This window comes from Erythrolamprus reginae, chromosome Z, assembly GCF_031021105.1.
Source record: "Erythrolamprus reginae isolate rEryReg1 chromosome Z, rEryReg1.hap1, whole genome shotgun sequence".
Taxonomy (NCBI): Eukaryota; Metazoa; Chordata; class Lepidosauria; order Squamata; family Dipsadidae; genus Erythrolamprus; species Erythrolamprus reginae.
In genome coordinates, this window is record NC_091963.1 from 119195542 (window position 1) to 119211904 (window position 16363).

Below are 16363 nucleotides of genomic sequence, written 5' to 3' on the forward strand. Positions count from 1 at the left end.
TGCAAAGTGATTGAGTTCATCTTTCCCAAACGTACAAGCAAACCAAAAATAAACCCCAGCTCACAGAGAATGCAAATTACAACTTTTAAAAAAATGTGCAAAAGGCACAGCTTAAGGAACAATGTGCATAGAAAAAAGCATATACAGTATTAGGAAAAGCCTATTAAAAAACCCCTACCAGTATATGCAAAAACATTCTACTAAAATCAGATATTTATTAGGAGAAATAAACAACAGCACTTACAAACTGCTGGGAAAACAGGCCGGACATAATTAATATAGTAAAAAAGAGATGCTGAATAAAACAAAAATTGACAGATTTGCTCATTTGAAGCTGAACTATGTCCTTGTAATAGCAATGAAGCATAACAGGAAGGACCCATTTTACTCTCATCTTTTTTCCTTCTTGGTTCCTTCCTTCCCCCCTTTGCTGCTTTCTCTGCCCTAATTCTACATGCTGCCTTCTTTGCTGATGGCAGGGATAAGGAACCTCATGGCTCTCTAGAGATATCAACTACCCTAAGCAGCATGTTCTGACCTAGGCTTCCTGATAAAATCAACTAGCACAAACAACATCTCAGAAATCTCTTTTTACGGTTAACAGCTGATAATTGTTTAGATGAGCAGTCTTCCTAAATCCAAATAAAGTAAAGCAAGTCTTTTTTTTTCAACAGCCCTTAATTATTGTCATTAGCAGTCCACATAAGTCCAAGCTAAATCAAACAAGTCTGACTAAAAGCAGACAACACATATACATCTTGCTCCTTCTTGGCAAACTGCCAAGGAACAGTTTGCAGGAAACTTTGCCAAGTTCAAACAGGAACAAAATAGGCGTTGATTGCTTACTTGAGCGCCTCTTCTCAGACGCTGAGCGGGTACAGCAGTCATGTGGGTTGCTCGCTGTCCAATCTGCAGAGGACTGAGCCCAGTCTTTAAAAAGCCTGCTGGATCCAACCCTTCCCCAGAATTCACAAATCCGTAGACTTAGGCTCAAGTGTGGTGGCTCAAATAATGCTCAACTCTCATGATAGGAAAAAAAAACAGGTTAAAGGATATAACCACAGTTAGAATAGAGAAAGGGAGGGAAGTGACTGGTGTACTCGCTCAGCATATGAGAAGAGACATTCAGGTAAACGATCAACGCCTATTCTCCATACTGAGAGAGCCGGTCTAGCAGTCACGTGGGACATACCCAATAGATGAGTCCCTAGGGAGGGATTAGTTCGCTATCGTGAGAGATAACGGATTGGAGGACTCTGCTGATGGCAGCATCCGCTGAAGCATAAGAGTCAATTTTGTAATGCCTTATGAAAGAGTTTGGAGAAGCCCAAGTGGCTGCTTTGCAGACTTCTTCCAATGGAGCTTGAGTTGCCCATGTGGCAGATGCGGCTGCACTTCTTGTGGAATGTGCTGTGATACCTCTGGGTATGCTGAGGGAAGCTGACTCATAAGCCTTTGAGATAGTCCCTTGGAGCCAACGGCCTATTACAGTTGAGGATACCTTGGATCCCAGGGATCTGGGATGGTAGGCCACGAATAGGGCTTCTGGCCTCTGAATGGGTTTCGTCCGTTGGATATAGATTCTCAGTGTTCTGGTGAGATCTAAGGTGTGCCATCTGACCGCAAGATGATGGTTCTGATTGAAACAAAAGGAAGGCAACACAATGTCCTGGGATCTGTGGAACATGGAACTGACCTTGGGTAGAAAGGTGGGGTCCAGGCGCAGGACTACTTTGTCCGTATGGAACTGGCATAGGTCCTGCCGAATGGATAGGGCTGCCAATTCTGAGATGCGTTGGGCAGATGTTATCGCCACCAGGAATGCCACCTTGTAAGATAGGTACCTGAAGGATGCTGACCTTAGGGGTTCGTATGGTGCCTGAATGAGGGAATGGAGAACCCGTGGTAAGTCCCAGGACGGGTATCTGTGGACCTTGGAAGGCCTGAGGTTCAAAATACCTCTTAGGAATTCTTGAATTTCTGGGAAAGAACGGAGTGGTTGTCTGCGAGGCCCTGCTAGGACCGAAGATAAAGCAGCTAGATGACGTTGAATGGTGCTGGATGAGAGGTCTTGATGGAACCCTTTCATGAGGAAGGCAACGGTCCTGTGAATGGGAATGCACAGGGGGGATAGATCCTCCTGTGAGCACCATTGGTGAAACCTGGACCAGGTGTGGTCGTAAATCCTGTTGGTGGAAGGTCTTCTGGCTTTCAGGATTATTTCTATAGTGTCCAGGTCATAGCCTTGCAGATCTAGGTCGTGCTGGATAATAGCCAAGTGGTGAGGTGGAACCACTCCAGATCTGGATGTTGAGAGGCCCCCTGTTGCAATATATCCTCCAAAACGGGGAGTCGCCAGGGGTCCTGGATGGACAGATGATGTAGGTCCACGAACCAGGGCCGGCGTGGCCAGTGAGGGGCTATCAGAATCACCTGGGTCTTCTTGAGGATGATCTTGTGGATCATGTCTGGGAGAATTGGAATTGGAGGGAAGGCGTAAAGCAGCCTTCAAGGCCAAGGAATTCTGAGTGCATTTGTCGCCTCCGCTCCCGGGGATGGAAACCTGGAATAGAATCGAGGGAGTTGAGCGTTGGTCACGGTCGCAAATAGATCTAGCGATGGGTGACCGAATCTGAGGCAGGTTTGCTGGAAGAGAGCCGGATGAAGGCTCCACTCTCCTGGATCCAGAGTCGACCGGGAAAGCCAATCCACCTGCACATTGAGAACTCCAGATATGTGGTCGGCCCATAAGGACTGTAGTTGTCTCTCTGCCCAGAGACCCAGTTTCAGGGCTTCTCTCATCTTGGACCTGGTGCCCCCTTGTCTGCAAATATGACTCTTTCTAGCTATATTGTCCGTGAGAATCAGGACATGTTGATTGATGATGTGTGGTTTGAGGGCCAATGACACTGCTCTCAATTCCAGCCAATTGATAGGTCTGGAAGCTTCCTCCGCTGACCACATGCCTTGGGCTATCAAGCCCTGAGCATGGGCTCCCCAGCCCGTTAAGCTGGCATCAGTGGTAATGGTAAATTGATCTGGACACCTGAAGGGGGATCCCTTGTCCGGAGCGGGAGAGGTCCACCACGTAAGGGATCTTAAGACTGTGGTCGGAACGACGATGAGGCGTGCCAAGTTGCTGTTCCCCGATCTCTGGAACAGTAACAGAAGCCATTGGAGATCCCTGGCGTGAAGGCAGGCCCAAGGGATGATACCAATGCAGGACACTATCTTTCCCAGTAGGGAAGACAGGATGATGATGGTAGTCCTTCTCTGAGATCTTATCTGGGAGATAAGCTCCTTAATACTGATCTTTCTCTCAGTAGAGAGAAAAACCTGAGAGAGATCGGAATTTATGATGGCCCCCAGATGTTGAATGGAAGTAGACGGATGGAGTTGACTTTTTTTGAAGTTAATGGAAAAACCATGATCCTGTAGGATAGACATGGCAATATTGAGGTCTGAGCAGGTGTCCTCTTTAGAGGAATCGTGAATTAATATGTCATCCAAATAGCATAAAATATGGATGGGCGTGGCGCGCTTGTCTTTTAACACCTCCTCTGCTTCACCAGGCATAACAGCCGCAGAGTATAGAGTCTTTACCGGTTCATCAGCTTTGGGACAGACAAGAAGATCTTCATAAGATGGAGAAAGCTTATATAACTTCTTGTCCTTGGTTGTGGGATTGAAGCCAAAGGCCGGGTGGTCCCACTGCTTGAGCAGAGCATCCTTGAACAATTTGGGCATGGGTATGACCTCATTGTCTTCCTGTTTCTCCATGAAGTATTGCAGATTTTTCTCAGGAGGATCTGTGGAAGGAGCAGATTGTTTATCTTGACCAGCCAAGCCTGTGGTCACTCTTGCCTTGAATAGAAGAGATTTGAAGAGTTGGGCTGGAAATATTGCCGCAGGAGTTGAGATCTTGATTTGTGATTTCTCATCCTCTGACAGGCATTGGAATGAGTCATCCCTGTCTACATCCATATCCTCATTCTCATCCTGAGCGGAATCCGAGTCTTCATGCACTGGAATTCTGTAGGATGAGAAAGAACTCACGGGCCTAGGGGCACGTGGAGGGGGACAAGAGAGAGAAGGCACATTGATAGCCGAGAGCTTGGCATCAATGGCTTGAGATAAGGCAGAATACATAGATTGAAGCTCTGGAGGAAGGTTAGTAATGGTAACCAGTAAAGAGGGAGATGCCCTGAAGGCCTGGGTTGGGTCTGGCTCGGAGTGATCTTCCATCATAATATCTGGCTCCTCTGGACCTAAGCCCCATAGATTACGTTGGGGTCTGTTTAGGTTTGGCTCATCCAGAGAAAGCACAGGGACACCAGAGGGAGGCAGTTTAGAAGCCTCTGGAGGGTCCGGGCTAACGCGCACTTGGGCCTGTACTTTTAAACGTTTAGCCGATTTCTCATGCATGCTTTGTAGAGCTTGGTCCCTTCTCAGCCCTGGTGGATCTAGCCATTAAAGGGGCTCCGGAGGAAGAGAAGGAAGAGACCTGGGGGATATTTTCAATTTCATCGCCAGTAGGCCTAACTGGGACCTTTAGAAGAAGTGCCTCTCTTGGGAAACGAAGTCATGGCCTGAACAAATTACAGGTACAAGACTTGAGCCAAGAATAGATGGGAGAAGCTGTAAAGGGCAACATTCCCAAGAGGAAGGGGGCCCTGCTCCTAGGTCCAGGAGCGTCTGCAACTCAAAGTCAATCTGGCCGGTACCACAGTTCATGCCAGTGAGTACAGAGGGGCAGGCCTCACTAACCTTAACAAATAAACCAGGCACACTGGTTTGGAGGCCTAGCCAGGGAGAAAAGGCCTAAGTATCTCACAGCTTACGCCAGGGCCAAGCGGCGGACTTAATGGCGCCAGGCAGGATGCACGTGGGCGATCCACAAGTGCCGGAATTACTGGGCGCTGAGGACCTTTGCGCCAAAATAAACTGCTCTGACGTTTTTGCAAAGCAGAGGGAAGGCTAAAGTCTGGGGGACAATAACAGTCCCACTCCGCCGGAGGATAAAAGCCCCTTTTTTACAATTCCTTAGCTTGCCAATAAACCTCCTGGCCGATTAGATTTGTTAAAGAAAAATACTATCCAGCAGCAGCGCAAGCAGCGCGCTTTGGAGAAAGCAGCAATAGCCGCGCCGCAGCTTCTCCCTTGGCGCCGAGCCCAGTAAGGCTGGCGCAAAAACCAGGCAAGCTTAAACTAAAAAGGCAATTGAAAATTTTACTTATCTGATGCAGAAGGAACAAAGGGAAGGTGTTTAGGAGAGGAGCGAGCCACCACATGTCCTGCTGGATCGCAGGACCGAGCGAATTCTGGGGAAAGGGCGGATCCAGCAGGCTTTTTAAAGACTGGGCTTGGTCCTCTGCAGATTGGACAGCGAGCAACCCACGTGACTGCTGGACCCACTGCTTCAGTACAGAGAAAATGGAGGCTTGAGTTGCAAACACAAGATCTGTAAATAAATGAAGTTGCTTCTTGCAATTTACTCATCAGCGTTCTTCTCTTAAATAGCTTAAGAGTCCAATTATCCCCAAGTCTTACTCCTGAGTAGTCATTTTCCTCTGGAACTATTCTTTCCTTTTGGCAGCTCTGTGCATGCCCTCATTGAGAACAGGCTCCACCTATTCTTCTTTCTCGCTCATGTCAGCCTCTGGAGGTTCTGGAGGCCTTGGCTGAATCCCTGACTATGGCACTGAGCCTTCTCCAGATTCCAGGCCTGGTTGAGGTTCCTTCCCTGTCTGATTCTGCTGCCAATAGGCCGCTGGCCACAACACCAGCCTCCTCGCTGTCCAATCTGATGCTAGCTGCGCAGGTCGCTGGCAGACCACAACACAGCATGGCAAACATCAGGCTTTAGGAGATACAGTCCAAAGATCTGCATGGAATTGGATTGCCAGTCCCCCCCCCCCCCAGGGCAATGTTCTTACTTCTGACTGACCTTAAATTCTTACCTACATTTGAATCCCCTCTTTATTAAATCCTAGGCTTCTGTAAAGTTTAAAAATCAGAACACCAAATACAAGCTGGGTGGATACGACCTCGCAGGCAACCCTCACTGTCAAGGGCCTAAAAATACTCATTTCAAAAGACCTAAGCGCCAGAGCTCACTGTTAACAGCATCGCCAAAAAGGCAATTAAATTGTTAACCTCATTTTACGAAGCTTCTTCTCCGATAATAGTTTATAGTTTATTAGATTTGTATGCCACCCCTCCCCGAAGACTTATACTACTATTATACTAGACTTATACTTTGAAGACTTATACTACTATTATACTAAAAACCAGGGCATACAAAACCTTTGCCAGACCAATTCTTGAATACAGCTCATCTGCCCAGAATCCACACTGTATAACGGACATTAATACAATTGAGTGAGTCCAGAGATATTTCATGAGAAGAATAGTCCACTACTCTACTCACAATAGAATACCTTATGTCAATAGGCTTGAAATTTTGGACCTGGACAATCTAGAACTACCCTGCCTATGGTTTCACCAGTGGTGAGTTGCTCCTGGTTCTAAGAACTGATAACATCAGTGGAGGGAGGTCCCACCTACCCGCACGCATGCACCAGTAGTAAAGAGCTGACAGTGTGGTCAATGCCTGGAATACATTGCCTGATGCTATTGTTACATTCTCAAACCCCAAACTTTAACCTAAAACTGTCTTACCACGGACTCACCCCATTCCTAAAACGTCTTTAAGGGGGGTGCAAATGCACCAGCATGCCTATAGCCCCTGTCCTAGTTCCCGTTATTCATACTCATTTTTTATGCACATCTGTTTATACTTATCTAAACTAAACAAACAAACAACTTAACAGACACCCAGAAACTCCACCTTTTATTCCAATTTACCAAGGATTCCAATTTACCAAAATCTCAAAAAAAAATAAAAAATGATCCAGGCCTAAGTGCAAAAAAAAAGTAGCTTCAGGTGGGTAGCACATTTTAGAAACACACTCTGTTCATGAATTTCTTTTAGCAAGAGAAGAGACACCCAGAGACATCTCATGTTAAAAGTGCTTTTAACATGGTTCGAAGCAGGGGAAGTCAGGCAGACTATAGTAGAGGTAAGAAAAACTTAAACTCTTTCTCCCTGGTTAGGAGATTCATCTCTTAAAGCTCCCCCACTTAAATGTTGTCTCATTTTTCAAAACCAAAAACATAAAACATAAAAAGCTGATTCATTGTGCAAATTGTTTCATATAAAAATCCCAGAGCAGACTCTTCCATGTCTCCAAAGTTCCTTTTTTTGCACAGTCCAACCTAGCATACAAAACAGAGGAAAGAGCTGGGAGAGGTCAATTTCTGTAGGTTTCTTTTTCTTTTTTTACTACTTTTAAGTGCACCAGTGTGCCTTCCGTCCCCTGTCCAATTGTCTCTCCTTATCTCATTTATCTTTTCTTCCTTTGAAATATGTTCACCTATACTTTTATATCTTATCTTCTATTCTTTTCTTTACTTATATTATTACATATCTTTCTCTTCAATGTGTATTATGTATTGGACAAAATAAATAAATAAATAAAATAAATAAATAAAATTTGGGGTCAGATTGTTTTATTAATTCTAATTTTTCTTCTGTTTTCTCCTAGCTGACAGTCCTCCAACAGTTGAATTCTGATATTTAGCTTTTTTTTTCTTCATTTCACTGTCCTTTTTCTCTAAACAGCCTCCTTGTAAGCCAAAGTCACAGTTCCACTTCCAGCTATTTTGCTTCAGAAACTACTGGTCATAACCCAAACTTTGCCAGATCTGCTCACCAGAAAATCCAGTCAGGTCCATGGCTTTGAGGTTGGTAGCCTTAATGATGGTCACGGTGAGACGACCAGCGGTGGGCAGGTAACAAAGGGAAAAATTCAATTCTCCAAGGTCTGCTTTTTCCTATTGAAAAGATAGGAAAAGAAATTGAATGATTTCAGGACCTTAGTTAAAAGAAAACCTTCACTGAAATTATTGAATTAAGAGGATGGACAGCCTCCTGCCAGCTGTGCCTGGACCACATCTTGCATTACGGATCTCACATTGGGAAGCGGGCTGAAATAGATTAATTTTATTATTAAATTTATTAATTGGATTTATATGCCGCCCCTCTCCGAGGAATCGGGGCGGCTCACAACATATAAAAGAACAATACGATACAAATACAAATCTAATTAATGTGGCCCCATTAATCTAAATTAAAATCCCCACTATTAAAAATAAATCATACCCACTCAGCAATCACATACATGTCATTTTGTCGGCCAGGGTGCTAGAGTATAATGGCCCCAAGCCTGGCGGCATAGGTGAGTCTTTAGACTCTTATGGAAGGTGAGGAGGGTGTGTGCATACGAATGTTTGGGTGGGAGATGATTCCAGAGGGATGGAGCCCCCGCAGAGAAGGCTCTTCCCCCAGGTCCCAACAAATGACATTGTCTAGTTGAGAAGGCCAACTCTGTGAGACCTAATCGGCCGCTGGGATTCATGCAGCAGGATGCAGTCCCGCAAGCAGTCTGGTCCGATGCCATGTAAGGCTTTGTAGGTCATAACCAATACTCCAGAAACCAATCGTCGGCCAATGCAGTCCGCAGAGCGTTGGAGAACCTTGGACATGTCTAGGAAGACCCATGACCGCTCGCACAGCTGCATTTTGCACAATTTGTAATTTCCGAACACTCTCCTGGTAGCCCCAGGATGCCCACTTCATGCATACCCACACATGTTTATATATGTGTTAGAAAAGAGACTACTGATCTGCTTCATTCTAACAATACAATGTATTGTATTATTTTCAATTCTGACAGCAGCTGCATCAGGTGTCTGATATTAGGGTAGGTGTAATGGACTGTAAGAATAACCTTTATTTATTTATTATTTATTTATTATTTGGATTTGTATGCCGCCCCTCTCCGAAGACAACACAACAAGTGAAAAAACAATCCAATACATAATCCAATTAATTAAAATATTAAAAGTTTAAAAAACCTTGAAGAAGAAGTAGAGAAAAAGGCACAGCCAAGGCAATGGTCAAGGAAGAGAAATCTCAGCCCAAATCAAGAATTAAATTTAAAAGAACAATGACCCCCAATGACCCTACCTAGTTATCTTTAGAATAAAGACAGGGAAGTGGTGATGGTGGGGAGAGCTGCAAGATTGATGTCAGTTTTCAAGGTAGATCAAACTTGAGCACAAAGTCGTGAACATTAAAACTGCTTTTTTATAGGGTTACAATAACAGAATCTTACAACTTTGAATGTGCCTCCCTCCTCTTTGCCTTTATCTTGTCAACCCCACAATGTAGACCAGATCAATAAACAGGTAGGTTACTTTATAATAACAGAATTTCGCACGCTCGATTGTGCTTTATTCCCCAACCTCCTCTTATATTCATGTGAATTGAGCAGCTTGTGTATTCCTCCTGCCTGTTTAAACCATGATTTCCCTTTATTTTTTGGCAACAGATCTGGCCCCTGTCTGTTAAAATCATCTTTCTTTCTCTCTACATATTTTTGGTATTTTGAATATATCTTATGTGACCCTTCATATTAGGCATTCTTGCACAAATTTTGGAAATTTTAGTCCTAAACATCTGGCCAGCACCAAATTACATATTTCTATTTTGAGATCTGTGACAAGAGTTCTTCTGCAAAGCTCCTGGAAATGAGCATTTTTGGCTGGCGGACTGATTTAAGAACATTTTACCCCTGCCAAAATATTCCCAGGAATTGTCCTCAGCCTTCACTTCATTTGGGTCACCATTTGGAACCATTTTCTTTTAAATACTCAGTGGTACTGTTAAGCAGGACATCATGTAACTGACTTCCATTTCTCTTCCACATTCTTCATTAATTCTGCTTGTTGGTATTTGGTTATGGAACTTGCAAAAAGTAACCAACTAACTGCAGAATACTGTCTTGGTTGTAAATGTGAGTATTAGTTGCAAAGTTGCTTTTTAAATTATTGTTGCTATTATTATTAATGTTTGTAGCTTTGAACTTTTGCTAAACAAGATTGCTGCTGGTAAGAAGGTTATGAACATCTCAAAACAATTTTGATTTCCCCCTCCCCACCAAAGTTGGAATTTCATAACCGAAGTTGCTATTTGTATTAGTAAGAAGAAAATGTTTACTTAAAAGCATTCTAATGATCATCAACATTGGGGAAATAACCATTACATATAAAAATGGATATAACAAAAGTTAGATTACCAGTGCACAGGTTTGTCTATATATTTGGGGTGCTGAAGAAGTTATCTTAGTAAGGTTCATGTATGATGGATACCGGAATAATACTTTATAATCTGCAATCCTACCCGAATTAATAAAAGACATTCTGAACATTTGGCCCTGTCCTTTCCAATGGTGTCTCAATGCCATCAGGCACATCTCCTGAGGCCTCCAGGCTGATCAGAAAGAAGACTTTTAACCTAGGCTCAAATGGGGTTAACTATCCCTGCTATTTCTGATTTATAGACATGTTTAGACTTTAGGGAGCACATTGTGGACACTTAATAAAATGACTGTCTGGTGGGTGTGCTGAGTGTCAAAACAGTCTCCCCTTCCTTGCTGTAATCTTAATACATTTTAAATGATCCTGACCTGTTTGTCTTGTTCAGCTGCAGCTACATGAAGATTATATTTCTAGGGTTTCAGAGAAGAATGTGCATTATGGTCTGAAGAAAGAGCGCACATTGTGCTATGCAAAGCACACTGACTTAAATAGATCCACATCCCTCGTTCTTAAATATTAACTGTTGTGGTTGGCTCTGGGCCCAGCTCCTGCCCCAAGGACTGTGGGGTGGATGTGGGTGAATCCTCCCAGTGTCAGAGGCCAGTTTTACTGCCGACTGCTTCTGGCAGCGAAGTGTCTGAAGCAGATAGTGAAAGTGAAATGGGATCCTCAGAGGGGATAATGGCAGACAGCCCATTAGGTAGTCGCCCCGTGAGTGATTCATCATCGTTATCATCACTGGATTCGGAAGGAGAGACATTCATTGATGTGTGCAGACGCAGGGCAATGTCTAGGAAAAGCAACTGCGTAAATACTACTGGAAATAAGGCAGATCACCCATGGATGGGTGTAATTAGACTAATTGGGGTTGCTGTTAAATAGTCAGCATTCTGGCCTCTGGGTGTGGAAGTTTATCCGTTCAGTAAAAGAGGAGGTGTATTTTGTATCAGGATTCTACAAGGACTCTCTTTGAACTGTTTCCAGGACTTTTGAACTAAATCATAGTCACGTTTGTGACTTTGAGAACTTTTGAAGGAGAGTGGCTGTGACGTCTTCACAGCTGCTTGTTATCTGCTTTGTGTTTATTTATTGTTCTTTACAGCATTCAAGGCGGTTGCATTGAAGGTGAGCATTTTGCCAGACTAAAAGTGTGCTTGGCTCCTCTTTTACTTTCGATAAAAAAACAGTGTTATTGACTTACAACTGTGTGTGTCTGAATTCCTACCTTTGAACTTAATTGAGGGCTCATGCCGAGAAGCCCGGCAGAACATTAACTCTACAACTTTCCTCAATAACATCTAACGTGAAGAGCAGACTTAGTTGAGAAAGCCCCCAAAGATTGTAATAAGATAGATCTTCTGCAAAAGGAGGAAATATGTTGTGGTTAGCTCTGGCCCAGCTCCTGCCCCAAGGACTGTGGATGTGGGGGAGACATCCACATGCTGCAGGCCTGTTTTGCCCCCGGTGGAATCTGCTGATGAAGGCTCCTCTGACCAAGAAGACATGAGTGACAGGGAGGAGGAGAGTGTGGCAGCCAGCTCAGAAGGAGATCAATTATCTAGCTCCTCCTTGGATTCAGAACAAGAGTTAATGATACAGCCACGCATGCGGAGAGCGATGCATAGGCAACAACAACTGAGAGATTATTATCAAAGAAAATGAGGCCAACTGTGGTTGAGTGGGGCTGTGGTAATTAGTGAGGCTGCTATAAATAGCAGCCTGTGGGTTTGGCCATTGTGGAGGATTATCTGATCGTTTGTTGTGTTTCATGACTGCTTTACTGGCTTTGACTTTTTGTGTGCTGATTTTTCCCTGCTTTGAAACTAAACCAGAGCAAAGTGTGTTTCACTTTGTGAAAGAAGGACTTTGAATTGCCTCACAGCTGCAATCTAAGTATCACAGGACTGATAAGGGACTTGTATAAATTACCAGGTTGTTTGGAGACGAGTGCTCTTTGCTATACCAAAAGAGGGCTTAGTTTAAGTGAATTTTCATTATAAAGAACATTGTTTTGAATTTTCAAACGTGTGTGTGTCTGAAATTTGTACCTGTGAATTTTTGGGAGGATTCTACCAGAGAGCCCGACAGAACAAAATATAGGAAGTTGTCTTATTATGAATCAGGCTATTGATTCATTGAACTCAAGTCTGTTGACACCAGACACCACAATAAGTGGCTCATCTGTAGCCCTTTGCTTAATCTGAAACATCCTTGGCAGGGAACAATTCAGGCCTCTAATAAGAGCTACTGTTTGTATTCTGCTGGCCTGTCCAAAGCCTACTTCTTGAGAGAAAGGATAGTGTGTGAATGTGTATGTAAGAGAGGACAGAAGAGGGATTGGGTTCAGCCCCTTCTGGTATATAGTCCATGCAATAATTGGCAATAGATTACATCAGAAAGAACCTGGCATTTGGAACAACTGAAAGATTGCAGCATAAAGGAGTGCAGCTGGAGACAATGAACTGTAGATTTCAATGTCTCCATTCAAGGCTTTGATCTTCCCCCCAAATTAGTTACAGCCTGCCCCTAAGTGTTCTCCAGATGTTTTGATTTCAAGTTCCATTTTAGGTAAGAGTTCTGGGGCACCAAAGAATTCAAAGCATATATCAGACTCTTGATTGGAGGAGATCCACATTGTTTCTTGTGCTCTCCCATTAAGCATGGCAACCTGGGTCCACTTATAGAGCCGATCTACAGATAACTTAATAAATAATACAGACAGAATTATCTTTTTAAAATATTGATACATTGCCTTTCAATCCTTCTCAAGGTGGGTTGCTTTAGAACAATAAACACATAGAACATCAGGAAGAAAAAGAATCAATATAGCCACAAAACAAAAGAAAAAAATGATTAAACTTTGAAAGAAAAGGTATACATACTGTCTAAGCATCTTTCTTGGCCCCTGGAGGAAGAAGGTAGGGAGGAAAAAGTATGGTTTAGTGCATGGAGAGAGGAGGAAAATATTTGAAATTAGAGGTGGTACAGTCTACCTTGAGGAAGAATAAACCACAATACAGTAATGGGATTTTACCATTCCAGCAAGAGCAAGGATTTTTTAAAAGGGACATCTTAATCAAAACTATAATCTGTATAGATGGAAAGTATTATGTCACAGTGCTTGATGCTGAATGCCAATTATCATCCACAGTTGGAAATTTATTTTATTTTATTTTATTTTATTTTATTTTATTTTATTTTATTTTATTATTTTATTTTATTTTATTTTATTTTATTTTATTATTTTATTTATTTTTTTGATTTTTTAATGCCGCCCTTCTCCTTAGACTCAGGGCAGTTTACATGTTAGCAACAGCACTTTTTAACAGAGCCAGCCTATTGCCCCCACAATCTGGGTCCACATTTTACCCACCTCGGAAGGATGGAAGGCTGAGTCAACCTTGAGCCGGTGGTGAGATTTGAACCGCCGTCAGCAATCAGCTTTAGTGGCCTGCAGTACTTCACTCTACCCACTGCGCCACCTCAGCAAATTAAACTACTTCCCATATGGATATCAAGATGTACCTGTAGTATTCCTTCTACTGGTGTTAGACCAAGCAGCTTTGACATAAAAGAACCAACCAATTCCAAAATAAAACTATGGGACAAGGAGACTACTAGTTGGGTTTTCCAGGGTCATATTATGGACAAATCCCTGGAATTTCAGCCCAGAACCTATAATGAAAGCTCAAAAAGGATACCCATAATGAAAGCTTAGAATAAACAGGGAAGGCAAAGGAATTTTAGCCCTCCTCCTCCCAATGATCTACTAGGGCATTGCTTCCTTCTCAATATTTTATGATCTTTTACCAGCTCAGTCCCATTTGCAGCCTCATCAATATGAATTAATCTCTCTCCATTTCTTTCTTCCTCTTCCTTTTCCTCAGCAGCACTGCTAAACCCATCAGAGTCCAAAGGGTATCCAGGTCAAACTACAGAGGAATAGCAGGCTAATAGCAGGAGGGGCAAGTGTGATGGACCATGGCTGGCTTAAAGGCCTGGATATAAAGGAAACAATGAAAAAACAGCAGCCTTTCTCTAAAAACAGGTAAAAAGTCACAGATTGAAGCCAGATAAAAGCATGTGCGCTGAGGCTCAAATTTGAATGGTGGGGTTTTGACTTTCTATTTGGACACCTGAGTCATGGAGAAGACTGTCAACCCATTAGGCCCCTCCCCCTATATCTGTGATGGCGAACCTATGGCACACGTGCCGGAAGTGGCACACAGAGCCATTTCTCTGGACAGGCAGAGCTGTTGCCTGTTGTTCTTCTGGGTTCCGGCACATTAGCCAGCTCGTTTTTATGCATGCGGGAACGCCAGAAACCGAAAGAGCAGTCACCCGATGCACTCTGGTAAGATCTTCCTGTTTCTGGTGGCCATTTTCCTGGTACCTGCCGTACATGCATGCAAAGAACACCTTGCATGCCCAAAGATGCGGAGACAGGATCCCGGCTGCCTCTTCCTAAGGGAGCCACGGAGCTGTCATCCAAGACAGGCCTACTAGGGCTTCCCTTCCTCCCCACCCGAGTGGGCTTCTTGCACAGCCCCAACCCACAGCAATACGCATCTGCGATCCACCGCACCTGGCCAGCTCAGGTACACCAGAAGAGAAGCAGCAAGTAGCACTGCTTGTTCTTGGTGGCTGAAAGGAGGGGGATTTCCCCTCCAGAATTCCGGGCAAAGCAGTCGTGGGAAGGGCCCACGAGAGCAGCAGGGGCAGGCCTTGTTCTCAGTGGCTGGAAGTGGGAGGGGAATTTCTCCTCCAGCTTCCCAGGCACAAGTGAGAAATCCCCCCCTTCCAGCCACTGAGAACAAACAATCTTGCCCCTGCTGCTCTCCTGGAGCTGTGCACTGGTTCCCACCCTGCTGCTTGTGCCCGGGATTCTGGAGGAGAAATTCCTCCTCCTTGCCAGCTACCAAGAACAAGCAGCGCTACTGGAGGAGTGGAGTCCACACCAAAGGAACATCTGTAAGAGATGTGTTGGCCAGGAAGTGGGTATGCTCCCTTGGGAGAAGGAGTGGGGGGGGGGGCCTGCGCTGGCTTGTTCTTGGTGGTGGCTGAGGGGGCACTTCATTGACACTCTTCCGGGTTCCCCCCACAGCCCATGTTTGGTCTTGGAAGGTTTGCCAAAATGGGTGGTGGGGGCATAGCAGCATGCACAGCAGGAATCACACATGCTTTTGAGTGGGCGGGTGGAGCTCAGGGGGTTGCAATGCATGTGTGGGGAGTAATGGGATCATGCATGCATGTGTAAAGTGGTGAGATAAGCACGAGGGGGGAGTTGCACACAGAGGGCAGGACACATGCGGGCATTACATTATGGGTGCATTGCATTGCATATCCCCCACACTCCCCACACTTTTGACACACTATGGCAAAAAATTAGCCATCACTGCCCTTCTGAGTCTTCGGAGAGGGGCAGCATACAAATCTAATAAATTATTATAAATTATTATAATTATTTATTTTTATTTATTTATTTATTTTGTCAAACAATTATTGGGTGGTAATTTGTACAAATAAAACATTAGATAACTAATGATAAAAAGTAACAAAAGAAGACAATAGGACAGGGACGGTAGGCACAATGGTGCGCTTATGCACACCCCTTACAGACCTCTTAGAAAGGGGGAGAGGTCAATTGTAGATAGTCTAAGGCTAAAGGTTTTGGGGTTAGGAGTAGAAACCACAGAATAAGGTAGTGCATTCCAGGCAATGATTACTCTGTTGGTGAAGTTGTATTTTTTGCAGTCAAGTTTGGAGCGTTTGACATTTAGTTTAAATCGATTTCGTGCTCATGTGTTGTTGCGGTTGAAGGTGAAGTAGTCATTAACAGGTAGGACATTTTGGTATATGATTTTATGAACTATAGTTGTCAGAACGGAGACGACGGAGTTGTAAGTTGTCTAAACCAAGTCTGGCGGAGTAAGGTATTTTGTTGTGAGAAGAGGAGTGAAGGACTCTTCTTGTGAAATATTTCTGGACTTTCTCAATTGTGTTGATGTCAGATATGCAATGTGGGTTCCATACAGGAGAGCTGTATGGAACCCACAGCTGATTGGTCTGACAAATGTTTTGTAAGCTCTTGTTAGCAGTTCAAAACTACCAGAGAAGAAGCTGCGAAGGATTAGGTAAA

The 16363-nt window shown here is 43.9% G+C and overlaps 2 protein-coding genes across 2 annotated transcripts in view; both read right to left on the reverse strand.

Moving 5' to 3' along the window:
* The window catches only part of RUVBL2 (RuvB like AAA ATPase 2), a 615067-nt gene that overhangs the window by 325833 nt on the left and 272871 nt on the right, over positions 1 to 16363 (reverse strand). The window lies entirely within an intron of this gene.
* Positions 1 to 16363, reverse strand: part of SYT3 (synaptotagmin 3) — a 74329-nt gene that overhangs the window by 7885 nt on the left and 50081 nt on the right. Inside the window, exon 7 of the mRNA XM_070729817.1 lies at positions 7776 to 7896. Within this exon, the coding sequence (XP_070585918.1) occupies positions 7776 to 7896 (121 nt within the window). The remainder of the gene's footprint in view (positions 1 to 7775; positions 7897 to 16363) is intronic.